We start from the raw sequence: 24,358 nt of genomic DNA, 5'->3' as shown, positions 1-24,358 counted from the left end.
CTACTTGATTCCCCCTTCTTAAAGGAGATTTTGACATGATAAATTCCCTAGAGCAGCAAAAAGTTCTTCCCAGAATCTTGCCCATCACCCCTCTAGGCTGCCAGAGGTTTTCATGTCCACCTACTCTCCCCTCTCCCTGATGGGAGTTGGCTGCCTATTTTTCCTATTTCCTGAGGTTTTCTACTGCCCTCCAGATCCCAGCCTGTACCCCATGCATTCCAAGACTACAGTTTGCCTGTTGCTCATTACTGGGGCCTAGCCTTGCTGAGGCAGTATTGTAGTCACTTGAGTCTGCCTCATCCCACAGTAAGTCTATGTGGCAGGATCACAAGGATCAAAAATCATGATGTGCATGGAGTGGGCACTTAGCCTAACAGTTAAGACACTCGCATCCCACATCAGAGTACTGGGTGTTCCATTCCTGGCTCTGGCTCCTGACTCCAGCTTCCTGCTAATGTAGACCCTGGGAGGCAATGAGGATGGCTCAAATAATAAGTTCCTGCCACCAACACAGGAGACCTCCATTCCCCACTCCTGGCTTTGGCCCTGGTAATTGAGGGCATCTGAGGAGTGGACATTCTCCCTCTCTGTGCCTCTCAAATTAAAAAAAAAAAAATGACGTGTAAAAGAATGGTTGTAGTAACTGAAGATATTTAATCTAGAGAAGAAAAGACTTGGGAAACACATGATAGCTATTGTTAAATACTTAAAAGGGCAATTACAGGGAAGAATGACTAGGTTTTCTAACACCCATGAGTAAAATCAAGAGGTTTGCTCTTTGACTTGATAGAAAGGAAGATTTTAAAAACATGACTGTCTGGGAGTGCCCAGCTAGGGCCAGGTGACTAGTGGAGATTCCTACGCAGGAGCAAGAGCTGAGCCGCCAGTCTCCCGGCCGGCTGTTGGTGGCGGGCCTCGGTTAAAGGTGCTAGAAGCAGCTTCAGTCCCGTAAGTGACTGTCACCCTCTTGGGCCCGTTGGTTAAGCTAAAGAGGATGTCTGGGAAGGCAGTGACAATGGATCCTGGATTATAGCCCAGCAAGAGCCTTCATGTGGATACCCTTTCCAGTTCTCCAAACACCACTCACAAGTGGTCTCAAAAACACCCAGTACCTTTACTTAGCTTTACCCACTCCACAACATGCTCAATATGAGCAATCTGACTCCCAAGCCTGGGGCAGGCCCGAGCGTTTCTCGTGAGCCACAGTTTCAGGCTGAGGCGCCTTTGTGGGAGAGCAGTCCCCTTGCCCACAGCGGGCTGTGACTAAAGAAGTCTGTGGAAGGAGAGAGATCTAAGGAGTCCTGGGGAGGCAGGCCTAAAGGTCAGGCCTGGCAGCATCACTGTCCAGGAAGGCCCCAGTTCCTATGGCTCTGTGCATAGGGGCCATTTGTTCTTGGCAGACTTCATTCCTGCTGGACCAACACTAGGGACCAGGCAGAAGGCGATGGCTGGCTGGAGGGAAGCCAGGCCCTTTAGGTGGGGCAGTTGGTTGGAACATAGCACTGAAGTGGGCTCGACTTTCAAGCTGCAGACGGTGGCCCAGCGGGGAGGTGAGTCCACGGACAAAATGGATCCGAACCAGCCCTGACTGCCCCCCAGAAACCAGCCATCCATAGGAGTCCAGGTTTGGGCTGAAACGTACCTGTGAAGAAAACAGAAAACAAGAGAGAAATGCCTCATGGTGGGGCAAGTCCGCAGTATGAGCAAAGAAATGGGTCACAATCAAAAGGTCAGGACCATGAGCAGGTGAGAGAGGTAGGAAAAGGACGCCAATGATGAGGAAGCCGTTGCCAAAGCTGCTTCACTCTATCACAGACCCAGAGTTGGGGGGAGTGGAGAAGTTGAGACCAGGCTCTTACCTTATGAATGGCCTCGAGCTGCAGCCTATCCAGGCAGAGCTGCGAGTGTCCCTCTCCCACCTGCATGCGCAGCATTGGTTCTCTATGGAGCAGATTGTGGAAAGAACCCTGCGAGGGGCAGTGGAGCAGAAAAGAGGAAGCGAGCAGCTCTTTAGTTCTGCATCTCTGTGCTGGGCCTCCTCAGGACGCCCTACTCTACGAGGACTCGATTTTCCACCTTTTCTAATACCACACCCATTCTCCTGGCTTCAACTTACCAAATCTGTATCTTGAAAGAGTAAGTAGTGATGGGTGACAGTTTCTGCATAAGTTCGAGCCTTGGGAGGATTGGGGACCCCAGACGAGGCAGAGGAGTGGTCTTGGTCTTCAGGACTGTCCTGATAGGGCATCAGATCTGCTTTATAAATAGGCTAGAAAGGAGATCAGGACATTAGGTTCTATAATACTGGCGACAGAATAAGCAAAGAGAATAAACTGTTGTGGTGCCAAGAAAGTGGTATGTTCAACTATCTGTTCAGTTGCAGTAGGGCAGGAAGAGTACACACAGGTCTTCGCTAAGGGATGATAACCGGGCTGGGAGACCTAGTACTCATTTGCATGCTACCAGGAGGGGTTAGGAGGACATGCAGATTAGGATGCGGATCGGTGCTGCTGGTGGCTGTTGATATACGTACAAATCTTCGCTCTACAGGTCGCTTGACATTTATTGGGTTCAGTGCCATATCAGGCAAAATAGCTGCAATGAGTTCCCCAGATATATCTCCTGCGGCTATTGTCCCAAGCCAGTCGGATCCTGAAAGACTCTAATAAGGAGAAACAGCATTCATTCATTTGTATACGTATTCAATTCTGTGAACTGGTAATGACTGCATAATCTGAGGGGAGACACACAAACAAAAATGAGTTTATCATACAAAACCCGTAGCCCTGATGATACAGTTACCACATACCTATTTTCTCTTCTTTCTACCCATAACTACTGCCTTTTGCTGACCATCACTAGTGAGAGAATGAGCCATTTTCCTGTATAAAGACCACAGAAGAGAGAGAAGCTCACCCAGACAGTGCCTTTTCGAGGAGCAGTGAAGTAGGCCTTGAAACCAAGGTAACCAGCATCAATATAATGGATTCCACAGAGTCCATAACTGGAAAAGAAATAAAACATTTCTTCTCCCTAGTTCCTTGCAGAACTCAAACTACCCCAGTGAACTACCTTGACCTCCCCTTCCCCCCAATAACCCAACCCATGCTGCACCCCAACCCCTTGAGGGCCTATCCCCAGAACTCCTATCTCCATCTTGCCGTACGAGGCATAGCAGTTGTCCTGAGCCACAGTGACACCATTGTAGGGGAGCAGCCAGGCCAGCTCTGTACTCAAGAAGCGCTTGATAGAGTTTATTGGCTCATATGGTCGTCGAAGGTCCCAGAATTTGATTTTGCGGTCACTCCCTGCAGAGACTAGAAAATGGCTGAAAAGATGGGAGATCAAACATGAACAAATATGGAAGAGTCAGCCTGTTCCAGTCTTCAGCTTCCCCTCCACAGCTCTTCTACTGTATACCTGTTGGCTTTGCACCACTGAAGGGTACGCACAGCTTGGTCATGGGCTAAGAAACACTGGAAAGGGTAGAGCTTTAAGGAGCCATCTGGGAGCCGTATCCGCTGCAGGGGTGAGTTAGTGGGAAGGTTCCAGAAAACGATCATGCCTGAAGGAGGGACAGAATGTGTAGGCGTTAAAGGCAGACAGGTTCTCTCTTCTTTGTTCTTATTTCTATGGGCCCTAGGACCATTTTCTACCCTCAGATCTGAAATACCATGGGGAATCACAATTAGCTACCCAATACTACCTCCATGGTTTAAAGGCTCAATCTGACATTTTAGTCCCAATTTCCATCAACAAAAAAGTAACAGCTAGTTTGCAACTGATGCAATAGGTTAAATGCACACAGTAGCCTCTACTCCCTATTAAATCAAAGTAAGGGACTTTTTAAAAGCATAAACCCTGGGGCCAGCATTGTGGTGTACCAGGTCAATCTACTGCTGACATTGGTATCCCATATGGGTACTGGTTCAAGTCCCATCTGCTCTGCTTCTGATCCAGCTCCCTGCTAATGCACCTGGGGAAGCAGCAGAAGACGGCCCAAGTCCTTGGGCCCCTGCACCCATGTGGCAGACCAGAATTTCCTGGCTCCTAGCTTCCCTTGGTCGTTGAGGCCATTGCGGGAGTGATGGAAGATTTCCCTCTCTTTCTCTCTTTGTAACTCTGACTTTCAAATACATAAATAAATCTTTTAAAGATAAAAAAAAAAAATGGGGTTAAAAGGTAAGTTTATTTTGGTGCAGAATTTTTTGAAATTCATGCATAGTTTTTTTATAATACATGGTTCCATGAACTTTAAACCCCTCCTCTTCTTGTATTTCAAAATTTTTTGCACCAAAATAAACAATTTTTTAAAGAAATATTTATTTACTTGAAAGGTAAAACAAGAGAGAAGATATCTTCCACCTGCTGATTCACTCTGCAAATACCCACAACAGCTGGGGTAGACCAATATGAAGCCAGGAGCCTGGAACTACATCCAGGTCTCCCCAGTGGACAGAAGGGGCTCAAGCACTTGAGCCACCACGGCTGCCTCCCAGAATGCAGCAGCAGGAAGCTGCACCAGAAGTGGAGGTACCAGGACTCAAAGCAGCACTCTGGTATGGGGTAGGCATGTCCCAGGCAGTGGCCTAACCCACAACACCTGTCCCTAAATTTCTTTTAATTCCATTTCCCATGAACATTTTGAAGCATCCTTGTATAACAGATAAAAATAAAGGGCAAATTAACAATAAAAATCTTAAATAGGTGGGAAAGTTACTTGTAGCTTACCCTCTTTTATACATAAAACCCAGGGGGTATAGTACCTATTTGCCTCTCTTGAAAAAAAATGTACTGACAGCTAAGCAATATAAATAATTCAGCAAATGAGGAAGAGATTGAGATAAGACTGGTGGAGACAATCATTAAATAACTAGGAATTAGGATCGCAGAACAGTGTCAGGTATCATGCTCCTTAACAAAGTAAGAATAGTACCACCCAAAGCAAAACAGCAGATGGAGAGAGGGAAGATACAGAAAGAAGTGCAAGAGAGCGAATCTCCTTATCTTCTGGGCACAATCTAAGACTGTCATTTAAAAACCACCACCACCTCGTAACTCCACTGCATCATGGTATTTTTTTTTCCTTTTTAATCTTAAATTATCTTTAAGGAATACTAGTGGTGAAGCAACATTTATTAGGTGTTTAGCTAATTTTTTCAGTTTGACCTTAGTGTTTTTTCCTTGTCTTTATTAAAGTATAATTAAATTAATACCTTTTCATTTAAAATAGCTTATAAAGCATAATCCCATTTTTATAAATTCTTTCCTTCAATCTTTTCATCTTAGCATACACAGAGAACTGCATGAAATTGTCTACTTTTATATTTTTGATCAGAGAAATTATAGTGACATTTCATTTTTTGTATGTTTTGACATTGCTTGAATATTTACAACTATATAAAATGCACAACAGTGAAGCGAAAAACAATAACCAAAAACCAAGCATATCTGCAAAAAGCAGTGGCCCCTTTTGTTTTGTTTTGTTTTTACCATTATAATATCCAGCAGCCAGGTGATGGTGGGGCCTGGTAGGCATCCAGGCCAGGCTAAGGCACTGACCACACTCAGAGGGGTCCGTAGCTTGCATAGACCCCACCTGAAGGGTTGCCACACACTGCACCTGCAGAACAGAAGAAGAGGTTAGGAACACCTAGTCTACAACAAAGCTCAAAGCCTTGTTTAACCCAGCAGGACAGGGCGTTTTTCAGAAGTACCAGGAGACTCACTGTGGAATCAGTAAGGTGGGGCTCTCAGAAGCTGGAGCCTCCGTTAAGACAGCAGGTTCCTCACTCACCTTATAGATGGTGGGCTTCATTACATCTGCGAGGGAAGAAGAGCAGAAGAACTGAGCTCCTGATCAGGCCCTGCTCTTAGATCAGACTCTGCCCTCTAGATAATGATCTTCCCCAACCTTTGAGCAAGTCCTTGTCTTCCCACCATCAACTCTGTGATCTGTTTCTCTCTGTCCCCACCTTCTTTCCTTCTGCTACTCCTGAGAGTATTTCTCCTCCTATCAGAATGGTTTAATGCCTCCACTCTGCTCTCTTCTCATCTCTCACCTTCTCCAGACCTTTGCTCGTTCAGCTAGCCCCCTTTCCTCCTACAGTATCTACTTGCTCCCTCCCCTCCTGGGTCATTCCCATATTCCCACAGAAATGCCCTGGATCCTGTCCAAACGAACACAGAGCTTCCATTGCCCTCATTCACTCCAGGCACCTTGCACATTTGTTGCTTTTCACAGCAAAGCTTCTGGGAGGACTCATCTGCACTTACTGTGTTCCCTTCCTGTCCCCTCCTCTACCCACTCCCACATCAGGACACCAAGTGCAGGACTTCCCTGCCCAGCTCAAACCGGGTGCCCTTTCCTTCTAGTACTCAGTGTTGCTGAGAACAGATAAATTCTACACACGGGAACCACTGTCCCTGACCCCTTCCTCTTCTTGCTCACATCAGCTCTGATTCTCCCTCTGTGCACAGGAAACAGGATGTCTGCATCTGTGTACGTGTGGTGGTGAGCACAGGACAGCCAGATGGTGAGGCAGGGGGATTGGCCCTGTGTCAGCTTCAGCCCTGAGCAGCTTTTTACAGAGCCAATTAATGCTGGCACAGGAAGGGAAAAGGCTTGAGAGTATGGAAGAATGGGGAATGGCGGGCATAAAAGCCACCAGCTGGGACACTTGCATCCCGTGTCTGAACACCTGGGTTTCAGTCTTGGTTCTGTTTGACTTCAGCTTCCTGCCAACACACACTGGAGGAGGCAGCAGCTAAAGAATGGTTCAAGTAGCTGTGTTCCTATCACCCACAAAGGAGATCTGGATTATGTTCCTAGTTCCTAGCTTTGGCCCCAGCCAAGGGCTGCTGAAGGCATTTGGGGAGTGAACTAGCAGATGGGAGCTCTTAGTTTCTCTGTCTCTCAAATGGGGGGGAGGTGCAATGCACTAAAGGAGTGCAGTTATAAGACTGCAAAATAGACAGCCCAGGACTAGTGGCACTGCGGCATAGCGGGTCAACCACCACCTGCAGTGCTGCCATCCCATATGGGCGCTGGTTCGAGACCTGGATGCTCCACTTCTGATCCAGCTCTCTGCTATGGCCTGGGAAGGCAGTAGAAGATGGCCCAAGTTTTTGGGCCCCTGCACCTGTGCGGGAGACCTGGAAGAAGCTCCTGGCTCCGGACTGGCGCAGCTCCGACCATTGAGGCCAATTGGGGAGTGAACCAGCGGATGGAAGACCTCTCTCTCTCTGTGTAACTGTGACTTTCAAGTAAAATAAATAAATCTTTAAAAAAAAAAAAATGACAGCCCAAGAGCAAAAGCATGAGGTCACACAATGGGGGATTGAGGGGAGTGACAGAGCAAGACTGTGTGTTAGGGACTGAGCCCGAGGACTCTCGGTATGACAGACAGGCACTCCTAGCTCTGGCCACTGCCACCACAGTTCCTCTTCTCCTTGCTCTGCTACTCACCTGGAGGTTGCTGTGCCAGCAGGGCCTCAGGATGGGGTAGACTGAACAGCAGCACCTTCCCATCTGAGCAGGCAAGAGCCAGGAGACCCAGCCGGGGGAGGAGAGGAGCCTGGAGGGGAGACAGAGCTAGGCTGATGCTTGCTGCTTGCAGATACCTCTCAAAAAACACACTGAGGCTTAGGTCCCTGAAAACCTCCCTTCTTCCAACTCCAGAGCGCTCCCAAGACTTCTCTGTCCTGGCTCCAAGTCCTAAAGCCATCCCACATTCAACTGAGTACCTTCCGAGGAGTGCTTGGAAGTTCCCATGCTCCACTGGGGCAGAACTTGAGGTCCCAGATGCAGCCGTGGTCACAAGCAATCCCATATACAAAGTGGGCCCTGTTGCCAGGACTAGGGGAAAAACACATTTGGGGACAGTGGGTAGGGAGGGGCCTGGTGCTGCTGGAGCCATGCTCCTAGGTCTTAGCCTAGCCCGGGCCCTTCTCCCCTACCTGCCCAGCCTCCATGCTGCTCTCTCCCTCCCCCACCCACCCATGGCAGTGTCCCAGCCCCACCTTACCAGCTTTCTTGTTGCAAGGTCCCAAGACCCCACAGCTGCAGCAGCCCAGGGCCTGAATGAATCTGGCTCAGTGAGTGTGTTTCATTCATGTCTGGGCTGGAGAAAAGGGCCACGTACTGCGAAGCTGCTGCCCCCTCCGGCACAGGGCACCAGTCTAGAGCCCAGAGTGGGCCGCCCGTGAAGAAGGACACATCCCAACGCTCTGGGTGTGCTGTGATGGAGCTAAATCTAGAGGAAAGTCAAAGGTGAGATGAGGAAAGCAGTTAGTAAGAGGTAATGAGGACAGGATGGGAGTCCAGCTGAGATGGTGTGAGCTGCATTCATCCAGAGTGCACCCAGAACAGCCTGCAGATGAGAACATCCTTGGCCACATAGTCTTCCTCCTTCCCCTCCCAATCTGTGTAGCTCCAGCTCATCTTCAAAGACGATGGGCTGTGCATTCTGGCCTCCTGCAGTATTCCCTCTAGGGCTCATCCATCCAGTTCCACTGGAGTAGATGCCACCTTGTAAACCAGTTTCACCCTAAATCTTCCCAGTTTCCCTCCGTCTGGCTGGCAGCACCAAGCACTACAAATCAGAGGGTTGATCAGCTGTAGCCAGGACTCCCATCCTTGGAACCAACTGGACCAGCACCAGTGGGAGGACAGGGCTGTTTCCTGTTTCTGAGAACCAGAACAAAGCCCGAGGTGCATCTTCACCTGTTTATTCTATAGAGTGTGCCATCTTCAGGAAGCCCTTCCCGTTGTACAGAAAACAGAGGCGACTTCTCCTCCTGGGGCAGGTAGGGCGCTGCCTCACTGGCGGAAGGCAAACAACAGCTTGAATTTGGAAGCTTCACCCATCCCAGAATTCTCACCATACATCCAGAGTCCTCTGTGACTCTTCCATCTCCAGTGTCACCCCCTCCTCGCCTTCAGGAATGTTGCTTCAACTTACAGCTCCGATAACAAGTGCCACTTCCAGGCTAAAGGAATCCATTCAGCAAACTCCCAGTAGGAATGCTTCTGCTCTCGGCTGGAAAAACAAAAGAGGCATCAGTGGAGCCGGAGGAGAGATTCTAGAGCAGTGCTGCCCAATACAAGCCCCTACGAGGATGCAAAGGCAAGTGGGCTGCTAGCTGCAAGCAGCCCCTAGGCACCTGCAATGTGGCTACTGCAGCTGTGCAACGAACTTTTCATTTCATTTCATTTGAACCACACAGCTCCAGAGCTCCAGCCTCTGGAGCAGTGTCTTTTAGCAATGAGCATCACTACTGTGCCCCACCTGTGGGTGTGTCTCTTTCTTCCATGCCCCCTTCTGGACTGCCCGTGAGCTTCCCCACTGCCCCTCTCCCCCCAGGCCCCCAGGCCCCCAGGCCCCAGCCTCACAGGTCCTTGGTGAGATGGAGGCATTTCCACACAGGCGCCATGATGTGATTGGGTAAGCCATTGAGAGCCATCCCCCGGCAGTGTGGTTTCTGTTTCTGAGGATCAAATTGAGGAGAATGTGAGGAGAGGATTTTCCAGGTTGGAAACAGTCCCAGAAGATAGCTTTCTTCCCCAGCTTTTACTTTCCTTGGCATTACCTGCCCTCCAACCACTGACTATCAGCATCTTTAAAAGATCATGTTTTGACTACTACAATGATTTCTCCAGGCTTTTCTTGGAACACCTGTCCTGTGGGGGTCTCTCCCTGCTGCTTCAACCTCTCCTCCAAGGCTCTTTCTCCTCTGATGTGTCTGCTGTGTTATGCCTTGTTTGCGTCTCACCTTTCCACATACACTCCTGGTAATTCACACCATGCCCAGGGGTTAGACTACCATCTTCATGTGTGATTATCAAGTTTACATCTCAGTAAATGTAAACTTGACTCTGTCTCAACTTTTCTAAAAGTACTATAACCACATGGTGTTGTGCCAAGCCAGTGGCAATCAGTAAAAAATCAGCAAAGTTCCAGCCTTTAAAATTTTGATATTTTGTTCAACATGGATTTATTGCATTAACTTTGTCTTAAAAAAAAATATTTGCATCGAGGGGCCAGCATTTTAGCATGGCAAATTAAGCTGCTGCCTATGATGCTGGCTGCTCTGCTCTCAGAACCAGCTCCCTGCTAATGTGCCTGAGAAAGCAGTGGAGGATTGTCCAGGTGCTTGGGCCCCTGCGCCCCTGCCACCCACATGGGAGAACTAGATGGAATTCCAGGCTCCTGGCCATTTGGGGAGTGAACCAACAGATGGAAGATATCTTTCTCTTTCTTCTTCCCCTTCTCACACTCCCCTTCAAACAAACCTTTTTTTTTCTTTTTTTTAAAGAACTATTTGAAATACCACTTATCTGGATGAATGCATTTCAGTGCTCCCTTTGATGTTGTACCTAAGGCAAGTGAGGACCTGGTCCCATATATACAACTGGCAATCACGTGTCTCCAGCAGGATGGCCCATGGCCTAGAGGCACGTCCAAGTGAATTCAGTATCTCCCCTGCCTACCAGCCCCCCTCCCACTTCCCCATGTTTCAAGCTCAGAGCACCATGCTACCACCTTTTTTACTGATTTCCATCTAAACTGGAAACTTCTATTCAACTCCTTCCTTTCCCCCTACTCCAAGCCCTGCTAATTCCCTTACACAGCTCTTCAATCTGCCCCCACCTTCTCTTCCTTCACTGCTTGGTCCAGGATCACTGCAGTTGTCTTCTAACTGCAAACTGCAGTTCAATCTTAAAATAGGTTGAACTGATCATGTTATCTCCCTCCCTCCCTCCCTCCTTTTTGCCTTTTTAAAAATTTTATTTATTTGAAAGTCAAAGGTATGGACAGAGGGGAGAGAGATAGTTCTTCCATCGGCTGGTTCACTCCTCAAATGGATACAGAGGATGGGACTGGGCCAGACCAAAGCCTTATTTGGGTCTCCCACATGGGTGGCAGAGGCCCAAACACTTGGGCCATTTTCTGCTGTTTTTCCTAAGCTATTAGCAGGGAACTGGATCAGAAGCGGAGCAGCCAGGACACAACCGGTGGCAGCTTTCCCCGCTATGCCACAATGCTGGCCCCCAGGCTATTTTTCTACTTAAAAAAAAACTTAGAGTTTCTGTTTGGGATGATGAAAAAGTTCTGCAAATGGATAGTGGTGATGGTTGTATGACATTGCATATACACTAAATGCCACTGAATTGGACATTATTTATTTAAATGGTTAAAATAGTATATTTTATGTTATGTATGTATTATGATGATTTAAAAACAAACAAAAACAATTCTTGTCGGCTTTTACCAATCTTAGTTCTTTCATCCTGTCTAGTTCAACCTCCCTCACACTACCCAGGCCTCATGCTGCAGACACAATCGATTTCTGAGGAAGCTGCCAGCTCCGGGAAACTTCTCTTGCCCCTTCAAGACGCAAGCCAGCAGGCCTCTGTGAAGCCCAGCAGTGAACTCCCCTTTCTCTACAGCCTACTGCATTTGGTTCACCCCCAGTGGAGTGCTCATGACACCACAAGCCTTGTGAAGCAGGCCTCTCACTTCTGTTTCTTAACAGAGAACAGTCAATATACAAACAAATACACCTCTCCCTCTGCAACCTGCCCAATATTTTCTCAACTGTTCTGACATTGTCCCCTTCCTGTGTCACTTGTTTTGGCTACCACAGTTACCAGGCCAAAGCTATCTGTCTCGGTGTCTTGCTGACCCCGCTAAAAATCCTCTTACTTCCCCACTCACTTTCTTGTGTGTTCAGCTTACCGCTGAGGTGGACCCTCTCGGGGTGCTTCGGGGCGCTACGGGCTCGGGTTCTGATGAGCCCTCACTTGGGCCCTCACTTTCTTCCTCATCTTCAGCCGCCACCTGGAGAACAAAGTCTTCGTCCTGTCTGGCATTACCTGCCTCTTCTCCACCTTGACAGGCAGCCTGTGGCGGGCTCTTCTTCGGTGCGGTGGGGCTGCCCACCTCGGGGTTCTCAGGACAGGTCACTGGGGCTGGCAGGGTTGTCGAGAGCTCTTCAGCCAGTTCCTGAAGATACAGAAGTGCCCTGTGGGACAGGGCAGAGTCAGAGCCGCACTCGCCAACACCTAACTGAGAGCCCCCTCTGCCAGACTTGTTTGCTTCTTATCTCACTGGATCCTCCCAGTACTCTGCGAACCAGCTCCTCATTCCCCCCTCTCCTCTCACAGATAAAGAAAAAGAAAAAGGAAAAGAAATCCAGGAAAGTTAAGTGGAAATCAGGAAAGTTCAGACAACAAATGTGGAAACTGGACCCAGGTCTTGACTCCAAGTCCAGTGCACTTTTCACTCTACCACAGTCCAGAACACACAGGGCAAGGGGAAAGAACGGAAGGGTACGCATATACTGATACACGCCAGGAGGCAGAATACCTACAAAGACCTGGCGATGTTTGTAAAACGTGTGAGGGGACACAAGGTACAGAAAGAAACCCATTAGATAAGCAGAGTTGGCAGCACACACAAAGCAAGCTGCTGTGGTAAGAACTAAAGGATCGTCCCAGCCACCTAGCATCCAAACACCGCCCCTCCCTGCTTGCTTACCTGATACCTCACAGTCTCCACACCTCTTCAGTGTCTGTCCCCCACCAGTCCCTTCTCCCCAGCCCCCCTCCACCAAGCTGTGCCCCATAATCCTTACACTTGGGCAGCCCTTCGGCGGGGTCGTTCCCCAGAAGGGGTCTCAAAGTCCTCAGGGGGCCTCTTTGGAGGTGGAGACTCTGGCTGCTCTAGGCCTTTGGACAACTTCAGCAGTAGCAGCTCTGCCTTGGACTTTCGCCCTCGTTTCTTAGGCATGGGGGTGGGTAGAGGGTTGGATTGATCTAACAGACCAGGAGCCAGAGGGGTTGGTGGAGGGTTAGGCAGTTGGGGCCTTTTGGGGCCTTTTCGTGTCCTACCACCTTTCTTCCGGCCAGGCTTTGAGGCCCTAGGCTTTGAGACCTTTGACATCTCTGAAGAAAGATCTGTAGAGAAGAATATGGGTCTGTGAGATGGGACTAGAGCTCAAACCTCTCTGGAATAGATTACACTGTACCCAGGGTTGTAAGATCCTGTGAGCTCAACCTGCTCCTTTCATCTTAAGCTAAGCCCGGGTAGACAAAAGGGTAGAAAACCGACGTGCGTACCTGGCTGTCCGGACAGGCTGCAGAGGCTTTCCTGCTCAGCAGGGAGCCCCATCTCTTCAGGAGAACCCTCACATCCAGACAAAGGCGTGGGCAGTGACATCTCCAGGGAAGCCTCCGTGCTGGTCACTTCTGAACAGGCCTTGACATCAAGCTGGCTTAGCGCCTCTTGTCCAGGACAGTCTACCACAGTCATGTTCCCCACGGGGCCGGCCTCCCCCAGGGCAACACAGCCGACCCCGCAGGTATCCATCAGCACCCCCCAATATGGCTGCCCCTGCACACAGAGACATACAAATGAGTAGAAGGTAGAAGCTCAGATTTTCTTGTTTTCCTGTCTTTTCTCCCCTCACTCTCACAACAGAAACCCAAGTTCTGTGATCATTCATTCATTCAATAGTAATTACCAAGCATCTTCTATGTCAGATACTGTTCTAGGAACTGGTTAGTATGCCAGTTAAGCAGGTAAGACTCCTGTTCTCATGGAACTCACATCTGGTAAAGCAGACAACAGACAGTAAACAATCACAAAGCCATTTGTTAAATGCTTACCATGTGCCGAACACTATAGTGTTGCATATACATCGTTGAACTCAATGCTCACACATTCTCTTGTATGGATACGGCAGTAAATGCCACTAATTTACCTCCTCTTCTTGAAACCCAATACAATGAAACACACATTCCCACCCCCAGAAAGAGAGACAAAGAAGAAGTTATTATGCATCTAGGAGAGGGTGAGTTTCCTAAAACAAGCTATAAAGAATGGCTGACAGAAACTAGAAAATGTAGGCCACACACAAGAGAGCTGCCTAGAGCTAACACCCATCCGTGAATACCAGCCAAGGACAGAGTGATTAAAGACCATGGAACTCAGCCTTATCACCTGCATGGGGGAGGTGGGCAGGCTAGGAGGAAATTAAGGAAAGTCTTACTACAGCAAGAGAACTTTTTCACATTGAAGAACGGACTTGATGGTCTCAAATTTTTTTCTCCAAACCCAGAAGGTCACTGTGCAACTTGAACCAAAGTACCCAAACTGACAGAAATAAAACACTGACCATCAAGCCAAAATCCTGAGGTCTGATTTTTGCCAAATTATCCTGCTTGTCTGTGGCAAAGGGGGAGAAATGGTTCAAGCCCCAGGAAGGAATTCCCATAGGTTCGTGTAAGTCTGAGATAATGAACCCAGCAAGCTCAGTGGAAAGGAGTGCTAATACAAACATCATGAGAAATACACAAAGTAAAATTCCCAGCTACCTTCCCTCTTCAGGGAAGCTTCCCTAGACAGATGACAAACTCTAACAATAGTCCATCTTCTAATTCAAGTGCTCAGGACACGCTGCAACTTCATATGCTAAAGGTACAATATAACAGAGCCAAGGTAAACAGAGGTAACCAAAAATCTGCCCCGACTGTTTTTTGGCAAGTAGTAATCCCTGATTGAAAGAACTACCGCATTCAAACACAATGAGAAACGAAAAGGATGGAATGTGAGACAACAGAAAGATGGAAAGGTAAAAAGAACTGCTGCAGAAAATAAGAAAATTTCCAACAAAAAAAGAGATCATGGAATCCAAAATAGAAGAGATCAAGAGGAAATAAAACAATGGCAAGGTAAAAATGAGCTGGCCGTCACAGGAAAGAAACTGAGTAAAAGAATCATAGAAATGAAAACCACAGGAGAAACAACAAATAGAACTGACATTGCTGGAAAGCAGCAGTGACACGAAGGACAGATTTAAAATCAGACTGCAAAGGGAGAAAAATGATTAATGAGAAGATGACAGATGGGAAAGAGAAAATAGGGCACTAACATGAATAACTGATGTTCCTCAAGAAAAGAGCTAAAAACTAGGCAAAGGAAAAAACTTCAAAAATTTAACAAGAGAACTTTCTATGATAAAATTTTTTAAAAATTTCTTGAAATAAAAAAGGAGGTATAGGGGCTGGCTGTGGCACAGCAGGTTAAAGCCCTGGCCTGAAATACAGGCATCCCATATGGGTGCCGATTCTAGTCCCGGCTGCTCTTCTTCCCATCCAGCTCTCTGCTATGGCCTGGGAAAGCAGTGGAAGATGGCCCCAGTCCTTGGGTCCCTGCACCCATGTGGGAGACCCAGAAGAAGCACCTGGTTCCTGGTTTCAGAATGGCATAGCTCCGGTCATTGCGGCCATCTGTGGAGTGAACCAGCGAATGGAAGACCTCTCTCTCTGTCTCTACCTCTCTCTGTAACTTTATCTTTCAAATAAATAAAATAATTTTTTTTTTTAATAAAAAGGAAGTGTAGCAGGTTAGGCTGCTGCTTGCAATCTGCATTCCATATTGGAGCCAGCTAGTCTTAGCTGCTCCACTTCTGATCCAGTTCTTTGTTAATGCATCTGGGAAGGCAACTGATAATGGCCCAAGTGCTTGGGCCCCTGCCATCAACATGGGAGACCTGCATGGAGTTCCTGGCTCCTGACATTAGCTATTATTATTATTATTATTATTATATTTATTATATTATTATTAATTGGGGAGGGAACCAACAGATGGAAGATTTCTGTCTCTCCTTTTGTCATTCTGCCTTCAAAAAAAAATTATTGAAATAAACATATCACAGCTGAAGAAACATAGCTCTTACAAAGGGAAAAAAAAATTCGCCAGCCTCAGAGTCCTCATAAATACTTGCAGGCAGAAGATGCAGAAAAGGAGAGGACTGAGAGAATTCTCTACTGAACTGAGAGATCATTCATGCAAAGGCAACAGGATGCCATTCTGAACAAGCAAGCCTCTAGGGATTACAGCATGCGCACACCCTTACTTAAAGCAAAAGAACACAAAAACATCCCCCTCCCCCAAAAAAACTTCACTTGAAAACCTAACAGAGAAAGATTAATCAATATGAAGGAAGAATTTTCTAATGGGGAAGCTGTGGTATGAAACTGGCAATAGGCATTTAATAAGCAAACTTGAGTCTAGACTTCCACGGTAACCACAGATATAAAGTGAATTCTAACTTGAAATCTTTAAAGGTCCCACAATGTAAAAAGATTAAGACAAAAAAGGTTTTTTAATTTTGCTTCTACAGTTGATAAACTGAAAATACAGACTTTAATCATTCAGAAATTTAATAAAGCTGAGAATTCTGTATTATACCCAAAATACTCAGCAGGTCAAAAGAACCAGAGAATTTTTTTAAAAAGATAGCAATAAAGGATCTAAAATAAATGAAACAATAAAAAAAGGAAAAAGATCACAGAAGATAATCAAAACATATCATATCAGATAAACTCATGCATCAAAAAAAAAATTCAAATTGAGTTTCAAAGCCAAGTAACTATTTGCTTAACAAACATCAGTGAAAGAACTCAATAAGCTGAAAGACATGACCTAAAATACACAAACATAAGCATAAAGAAAATAGGAGTTTTGATGGTTGAATTCACCGAAGTTGAATTCAGAAAACAATATTAAATGGAATAAAAATAGAGCAATTTACTATGAACAAAAGTTCAAGTCATAAAAGCTATAAATGCTACTAAGCTATAGATGTCACATAACATAGCCTCAAAACACGTAAAGCAAAATCTTCAAGAAACAGAATAACTTCCTTTAATCACTGACAAATTAAGTGAAGATATGAATAAAGTAATTACTGACCTCTATACTGGTCAAGGTTGAGTTGCAAAGAACAGAATCCTCTCCAGCCAGTTCAAGCAGAAAGGAGCTCACTACAGGCCATTAAACAGCTCAGATCAGTGGTTCTCAAAGCGAGGTCCCAGAAAAGCAGCAACCGCATCACCTACCCCACACCTATGGAATCAGAAACGCGGCATGGGGCCAGCACTCTGTTTGAAGAAGCCCTTCAGGGACTCTGATGCACACCAAGTTTCAAACAACTCCCACACACGATCACTGGGAGGATCACGGGGTGGAAGCAGTTCAGGGACAACTGCTTGTTGCTTTTACAGCTGCTGGTGCCAGAACCAGATGGCCTCTCCTATACCACGCCAGGAAGCCATCCACTGAATTAAAAAGCCTCTGCCACAGCTGACAGTTCCACAAACAAGCCATCTCCGCAATAACTGGAAAGTGACCTGACTATGGGGAGAAGCCGCTTCTCTGGCTCCCAGCGTAGAACCAGACACTGTCGCCATCTGCTCAAACAGAATGCATGCCTCCTACCTCACCTGCTTCTCTCCTCACTAAGCTTGATTCCAAATTCAAGTTCTCCAAGAGCTCATTTGATTTGCAAACCTAAAATCATATTCAGAATCTTGGGCCCCCAAAAAATCAAAATAAAACACCTCCAGGAAATGCAATTTCTAGCTTTCTAAGCTCTCAAGCGGAGCTTGCTCATTCTCTCACATCCCACTTACCTCACAGTGAAAGTGGGATCAGTGTCTTCTCAACTGTCTCCATGCTACTTCCAGACCAACAGTGTCTCCCTCCTTGTAAAAACCTTGTTCCTTAGGCGTTCCTAACAGTCAGCCAAACCACCACTGCTGCTTAGTTCACTGACACCTGAACCTTGTCGTCATCCCAAACCTCTCGGCCTCCAAAGCCACTGAGACATTCTACTATCTTACAATCTCCCCGTCATCCTAGCTACACTGCTCAACTACTGTATCTCATCAATCAACCACATGGAAGCCGCTATCCCTTGATCCAACTTCTCCCCACGTCAGCCCAACCCTACCTGGCTTAGCTTCCCCCATTTCAGTCAGACTTTTGTTGATATTGTGAACTCCCCTTCTTGTCGTTTTGCTTCGCACGACTGGCAGACGTCAAGCCCTGCACGAGTCCAGCCAGGTGTCTTCCCCACGGACGCAATGGAACTGCCAACCACTGGCAAGCCCACTGTCTGGCAGCTCTCACATACTCTCTCTCCTCTAACCTCTGACCCTCTGGTTCTCTGCAATGACTTCGATTCCGACTTCTGAACAAAACCCAAAACCACTGGGTGGGAAATACTTCAGCTTGTCAAGTAAGCTGACCCTTCCTGCATCCGAACGAACCCTTATCCACGCCCTCAGACTAACCCTCCCCCCACCTCCTAAGGAAACCGGCGTCATTGATTGTCCTTTTCTTCCCCACTGGCTCCTTCCAAACAGCACTTGACTATGTTTATGCTCTTTACACACACGCACACGACTACCTTTCAGCCCATGTTCCCCCTCTAACTACTATCTTTCTCCTCTCACAAACTTCTGAAGGAACTGACAGTTCAATTTCCCTGCTTCATCACGACTGGGATACTTTCCTGCAACTCATCACCAAAGCTAAAATCATCAATAACCACCGTGTCATTAATCCAATGGCCCGTTCTCAGTCCCGTGTTATTAGCCCTCTCAACAGCACGACACTATCCACCATTCCTTTTCCTTGAGAAGCAATTCAAGTGTAGTAGCCTTCCAGATTTTTACAAATTTTCCTCAGTTCTTTACAGTTATGCTGTGCTCACCTATTTGGCAGCTTTGTAAAGGCACCTCTTTATCTTTCCAAAAATATTCAACTTAGTTTGCTTTTTTAAAAACTTTTAAAAAAATTTAGTTGATACAAAATACTCATCAATATGGGTAGAACATAAATAGCAACATAACAAACTCCTGTGTATCTACCATGTTTCAAATCAGTTTTTTTGTTTTGTTTTTGTTGTTGTTGTTTTGACAGGCAGAGTGGACAGTGAGAGCGAGACAGAAAGGTCTTCCTTTGCCGTTGGTTCAACCTCCAATGGCCGCCGCTGCCAGCGCACTGCGACTGGCGCACCGCACTGATCCGATGGCAGGAGCCAGGTACTTCTCCTGGTCTCCCATGGGGTGCAGAGCCCAAGCACTTGGGCCATCCTCCACTGTACTCTGGGGCCACAGCAGAGAGCTGGCCTGGAAGAGGGGAACCAGGACAGAATCCGGCGCCCCGACCGGGACTAGAACCCGGTGTGCCGGCGCCACAAGGCGGAGGATCAGCCTAGTGAGCCGTGGCGCTGGCCTCAAATCAGTTTTAACAAATGGTTTCTTTCACACTAAAATGTCTTTATAACTTAAATATATATATACACACAACATTTATATAAAGACAAACCAACTGAGATTTTAAAAATATGAGGACAAATACAGCTCTCAGTAAGCACTGCAGTGAACTAATGGAGCAAAGTGAGCAGACCCGCAGTGCCTCACAAGCTTCAGGACCATGGGCATCTGTATGCTTGACAGAGGAAATGCGAAGTGTCCTTGAACAGGGGGCTAGTTAAATGGAGAGCAGTTAAGAGAACCTCCATGTGTGCCCCAAAGACTTCCTATTTAATGAACACTTGGATTACAACACTATTGGAAACAATGCCACAATGAACATTCTGCTACAGAGCTCTTCATTAACGAGGAATTATCTTTCTAGAATAATCACCTGAAAGTAGAATTAACGTACTGGTTGAAGGGTACACATTTAAAAGGGTTTCACTTTTCAGAACTGATTTTATTTGAGAGGTAGACAAAGAGCTCCCATCCACTGGTTCACTTCCCAACTGCCCTCAAGGGGAGGGTTAGGCCAGGTCAAAGCTGGGAATTCCATCCAGGTCTCCCACATGGGTAGCAGGGACTCAACCACTTGATCCATCACCTGCTGCCAACCTGGGATGCCTTAACATGAAGCAGGAATTGGAAGTGGAGCCAGGATTTGAACCCCAGCACTCTGATATGGGATATAGGTGTCCTAAATGGCATCCTAACCATTAGATTCAACACCTGCGTCTCAAATAATTCACCAGAAAGAAAACCTGCTTATACTCCCACCAACCATTCATCAGTCCTTTTTACCACATCCATGACAATCTTCCTTATTTTTGCCAATCTGATATAAGAGAATGCTGCCCTACTATATTTAATTGCATTGTCCTCAGATAACTGATGTTAGCATGTTGTATTTGGACACCTATACCCTTTTAAATTACCTGTACTTACCATTTGACTGTATTTCTATAGGGATTTTTCCCCTGTATTCAGCTGTGGGAGTTGCTATTCATGTTGCAAATATTTTCTTTCTATATCCACTTCTAACCGTGTTAATGTTTCTTGCTAAACTGAAGTTTTTAAATTTTTATGAGTAAAATTTCTCAATCTTCTCCATCATAGCATCTGTTTGTCTTAAAAAGGTATTGGGGGCCAGCGCCGCGGCTCACTAGGCTAATCCTCCACCTAGCGGCGCCGGCACACTGGGTTCTAGTCCCGGTTGGGGCGCCGGATTCTGTCCCGGTTGCCCCTCTTCCAGGCCAGCTCTCTGCTGTGGCCAGGGAGTGCAGTGGAGGATGGCCCAGGTGCTTGGGCCCTGCACCCCATGGGAGACCAGGAAAAGCACCTGGCTCCTGGCTCCTGCCATCGGATCAGCGCGGTGCGCCGGCCGCGACGGCCATTGGAGGGTGAACCAACGGCAAAAGGAAGACCTTTCTCTCTGTCTCTCTCTCTCACTGTCCACTCTGTCAAAAAAAAAAAAAAAAAAAAGGTATTGGGGCCGGCGCCCCGGCTCACTTGGCTAATCCTCCGCCTGTGGCGCTGGCACCCCAGGTTCTAGTCCCAGTTGGGGCGCCAGTTCTGTCCTGATTGCTCCTCTTCCTGTCCAGCTCTCTGCTGTGGCCAGGAAAGGCAGTGGAGGATGGCTCAAGTGCTTGGGCCCTGCACCCACATGGGAGACCAGGAGGAAGCACCTGGCTCCTGGCTTGGATCAGCGCAGCATGCCAGCCGTAGCGGCCATTTGTAGGGTGAACAATGGAAGGAAGACCTCTCTCTCTGTCTAACTCTGCCTGTCAAATAAAAAAAAAAAAAAAAAAAAAAGGTATTGCAACGGGCATTTAGCCTAGCAGTTACGACACCTCCATTCCACAACACACAGTACCTGGGTTAGAGTCCCGACTCTGACTCCTGCTTCCTGTTTAATACAGACCCCAGGAAGCAGCAGTGATGGTTCAAGCGACCATGTGGGAGACCTGGACTGAGATCCTGGCTCCTAGCTTTGACCCACTTGCAGGCATCTGGGAAGCGAACGAGTGGTCAAACCGCTCTTTCTGCCTCTTGAATAAATTCTTAAAATGGTTCTTTAAAGATACTTCCCACTCCACTGAGAAGTCTCTCATTCTCCTGCACTGGCTTTTTCTCGTTTTGGAAATTACATGTAGCTCCTAAGTTCACTTGAAGTGTTGGTGTCGAGAGATACCGGCATTTACTAATGTAGTATCTACCTTCCCTGGCGGTTTCACAGGTCAGGGATCTTACCCATCTGACTCACTACTGCATGCAGGTGCAATCATTATCCCTTAACATCTACTGACTGGATGAGTAAATCCCGAATACCATTAACAGCTCTCCAGGGATCTGCCTCTCCAGGAAGGCAGCAGCAGGGTGGGTGGTCAATTTCCATTTACAACCTTACAAATTTTGGACACACAGTACAGAAAGGGAGGATTAGTAAATTCATACTAGAGTTCACAGAAATCTCCCATTTGCACCCCAACCTGTTTGGTTTCCTTGCTGCATCCAACCCGCCAGCCTGACCTCCCCACCAAGGAAATAATTAATCTGCCCCAAAGTAGTGGATTACTTTAAGCACACTATTTCTTAATCTGTTTCCCAAAGTGTTACTATGGTATACTGGTGGCATGCAGGATATTTTTAAAAATGTATTAGAGTCCTTGCGGCGCCGGCACACCGGGTTCTAGTCCCGGTCAGGGCGCCGGATTCTGTCCCGCTTGCCCCTCTTCCAGGCCAGCTCTCTGCTATGGCCAGGGAGTGCAGTGGAGGATGGCCCAGGTGCTTGGGCCCTGCACCCCATGGGAGACCAGGAAAAGCACCTGGATCCTGGCTCCTGCCATTGGATCAGCGCGGTGCGCCGGCTGCAGCGGCGGCCATTGGAGGGTGAACCAACGGCAAAAAGGAAGACCTTTCTCTCTGTCTCTCTCTCTCACTGTCCACTCTGCCTGTCAAAAATAAAAAAAAAATGTATTAGAGTGTGAGTTGGGTTCATCTGCTGGTTCACATCCCTCAAATGTCTATGGCCAGGACTATACAGAAGCTGGGAGCTCAATCCAGGTCTCCTATGTAGGTGGCAGGGACAAAACTACTTGAGCTGTCACCACTGCTTCCCAGGGTCTGCTTTAGCAGGACACAAGTCAGAATGGAACCCAGGAATTGGGCTATGGAACATGGTTGTCTTAGACATTAGGCTATACACCCCTGTGGGAGATGATTCTAATGGTACAAAAATAGACGTTTTCATTTGACTAATTGTATTTTTATTTATTTTATTTTTTATTTGAAAGGGAGAGGAAGTGAGGGAAGAAAGGAGGGTGGGCAGCCCAGAGGGAGGGAGGGTGAGAGAGAATAGCTGGGGCTGAGTCAGGCCAGAGTGAGGAGCCTAGAACTTAACTTGTTTCCTACGTGGATGGCAGGCACTCAAGTAGTTGAGCCACCACCTGCTGCCTCCCTGGGTGAGCATTAGCAGGAAGCTGAAATGGGAAGCGGAGCTGGGATTCAAACCAGGCACTCAGAGGAGGATGCGAGCATCCCAGGCCGATCCTAACCACGGCCAAACGCCCACGCCAAATTGTGCTTTTTATTTTTACCTTAATAAAAGCTACAGCTAGCCCATGATACCAACGCTTCGTCCGTATTAGAGATGTAATGCATTTAAATTCGGAAAATAGACATTTAAACCACACAGTTGATAAGGAGGGCAAAAACAGCGACGATAGCTTAAGAACGACTGAAATGTGTATAACAATAGGCCGCGGGTGGCCAAGAGGTTTGGCCGTTCGCTACACGCCTCCGACAAAGCCAGTTACCTCCGGGGGAGCTGAAGTCGCCACCTCTGCTTCCCCAGCAGCCAGCCAACCTGCCGCGGGAATAAAAGGACGAGACAGGAAACATAACTGGCCCTTGGCTGCGCCAATGGGCTTGCAGCGCGCGGGGCACAACCCCCGGGGTTAGAGGCGCCTCGGGGAGGAAGAGGCTGGGACGCGACAGAAAGAGCAGATTGGCCCGTCACCATTGTAGGGGCCGCCGTCTGTCCTCCCCCAGGGCTGGCCGTGGGGCAGTTCTGGCCACCAGCCTGCGCGAGAGGCGAGCCCTGATATTCCCGAGACTAAGGAGCACCGTGGGCTGGCCGGGCCCGAGAGACGGAGCGCCAGCCGCGCTGAGGCCGAGGCTCCGGCTGGCGCGTAACGGACACCGCGCTGGGGAGGAGGGCGAGACCCGCGGCTTGCAGAGAGGGGGGATGCACACGGCGGCCTCGAAGGGAAGGCAGGCGGTGGGGGCGTGATGGTTTCCTGTAGGCGCGCAGGGCTCGAGGGCGCGCTGCTGTGCGCAGGGCGGGAGAGTGGGGCCAGGAGCTGGTTCCCAATATCTTAGTGCTACGGCAAAAGAAGGGGACGAGTAATCGTGGGGGCCCCCGCACACCCCGCTGCGGTACACTCACCCTTGCCAAAGTCCTTCCGGAAGTCCAAGTTCGAAGATGGCGCCGCCTGCTCGGTCGCGGTCTTATGACGAAAGCCCGCAGCTGCTTTTCAATTGCCCCCCTACCCCGTGCACAAGGTAAACACGTGAGCCCCGTCGGGCGTCAGTGCCCGACTAGGTTTTCTCTCAGACTCCGTAGTCCATCATGCAGCGCGCGCCAGCTGCGGCGCCCCCCCCAGCCCGCGGCCGGCCGGCGCGTCTTCCGCCGCGCGGGGCCTTCTGGGAATTGCAGTGTTCCCGAAGCGGAGGCGGACGCCTGCGCGGCCTCGCCGGCTCCGCAGGTGTGCGGGCGCCGGGCCCGTTTGGAGCCCTTCCGTGCAGAGTGCGTGGCTTGTGGCGGGCAACGGCAGGGCTGCAGCCCCGGCGCTGTCCGAGCCCGAGACTGGCTCAGAGACGACCCCTCGCCGCCTGCTGCCAGAGGATGCCGCTGGCTCCTGCCACCGAGGGAGTCAGGGACAGACCAGGGACAGGAAGAAAATGAAAAGGGGTTTGGGAGGAAGGCAAGAAACGGAAGGGGCGAAAGTAGACATGCCTCCACGAGCGCCCCGTCCCTCGCCACCCTTGAGAGCTGGCCTGCGGTGCAGGGGCGGGGTGTGCAGCCAGTGCCCGTCCCTCTCTGAGGCGCGCAGGGCCTGCAAGTGCTCAGGGGTCCGCATATCCAGAAGTGGGTGCAAGGAAGCCGGGGAGTAACCCAATCTAACTTTCCCAAAAATCTCACACATTACATTACCTTGGTTGCGTAAGGCATTTAAGAAAAGT

General features: G+C 48.3%; 1 protein-coding gene across 4 annotated transcripts; it reads right to left on the bottom strand.

Annotated features, from left to right (window-relative positions):
• Positions 1-634: 634 nt before the first annotated feature.
• GTF3C2 (general transcription factor IIIC subunit 2) lies at positions 635-23,816 on the bottom strand. 4 transcript variants are annotated; one of them, XM_051843070.2, is made up of 20 exons: positions 23,562-23,779; positions 22,930-22,979; positions 13,124-13,397; positions 12,640-12,961; positions 11,742-12,027; positions 9,395-9,489; positions 8,964-9,041; positions 8,726-8,824; positions 8,028-8,255; positions 7,747-7,858; positions 7,469-7,577; positions 5,798-5,823; positions 5,494-5,623; positions 3,421-3,565; positions 3,167-3,328; positions 2,917-3,004; positions 2,534-2,662; positions 2,117-2,269; positions 1,860-1,967; positions 635-1,642 (listed from the first exon to the last, which is right to left on the bottom strand). In XM_051843070.2, exons 3-20 carry the CDS (start codon positions 13,371-13,373, stop codon positions 1,424-1,426), a joined length of 2,739 nt encoding a protein of 912 aa, XP_051699030.2. In that variant the 5' UTR covers positions 13,374-13,397; positions 22,930-22,979; positions 23,562-23,779; the 3' UTR covers positions 635-1,423. The 4 variants fall into 4 exon arrangements, with proteins under 4 accessions (XP_051699030.2, XP_051699031.2, XP_017196348.2 ...); XM_051843071.2 differs by lacking the exon at positions 22,930-22,979 and adding an exon at positions 16,764-16,916 and having other exon boundaries at positions 23,562-23,775; XM_017340859.3 differs by lacking the exon at positions 22,930-22,979 and having other exon boundaries at positions 23,562-23,816.
• Positions 23,817-24,358: the final 542 nt, after the last annotated feature.

Source organism: Oryctolagus cuniculus, chromosome 2 (assembly GCF_964237555.1).
Source record: "Oryctolagus cuniculus chromosome 2, mOryCun1.1, whole genome shotgun sequence".
Taxonomy (NCBI): Eukaryota; Metazoa; Chordata; class Mammalia; order Lagomorpha; family Leporidae; genus Oryctolagus; species Oryctolagus cuniculus.
Note: the sequence above shows the minus strand (reverse complement) of the source record. Positions and strands in the feature narration are given on the sequence as shown.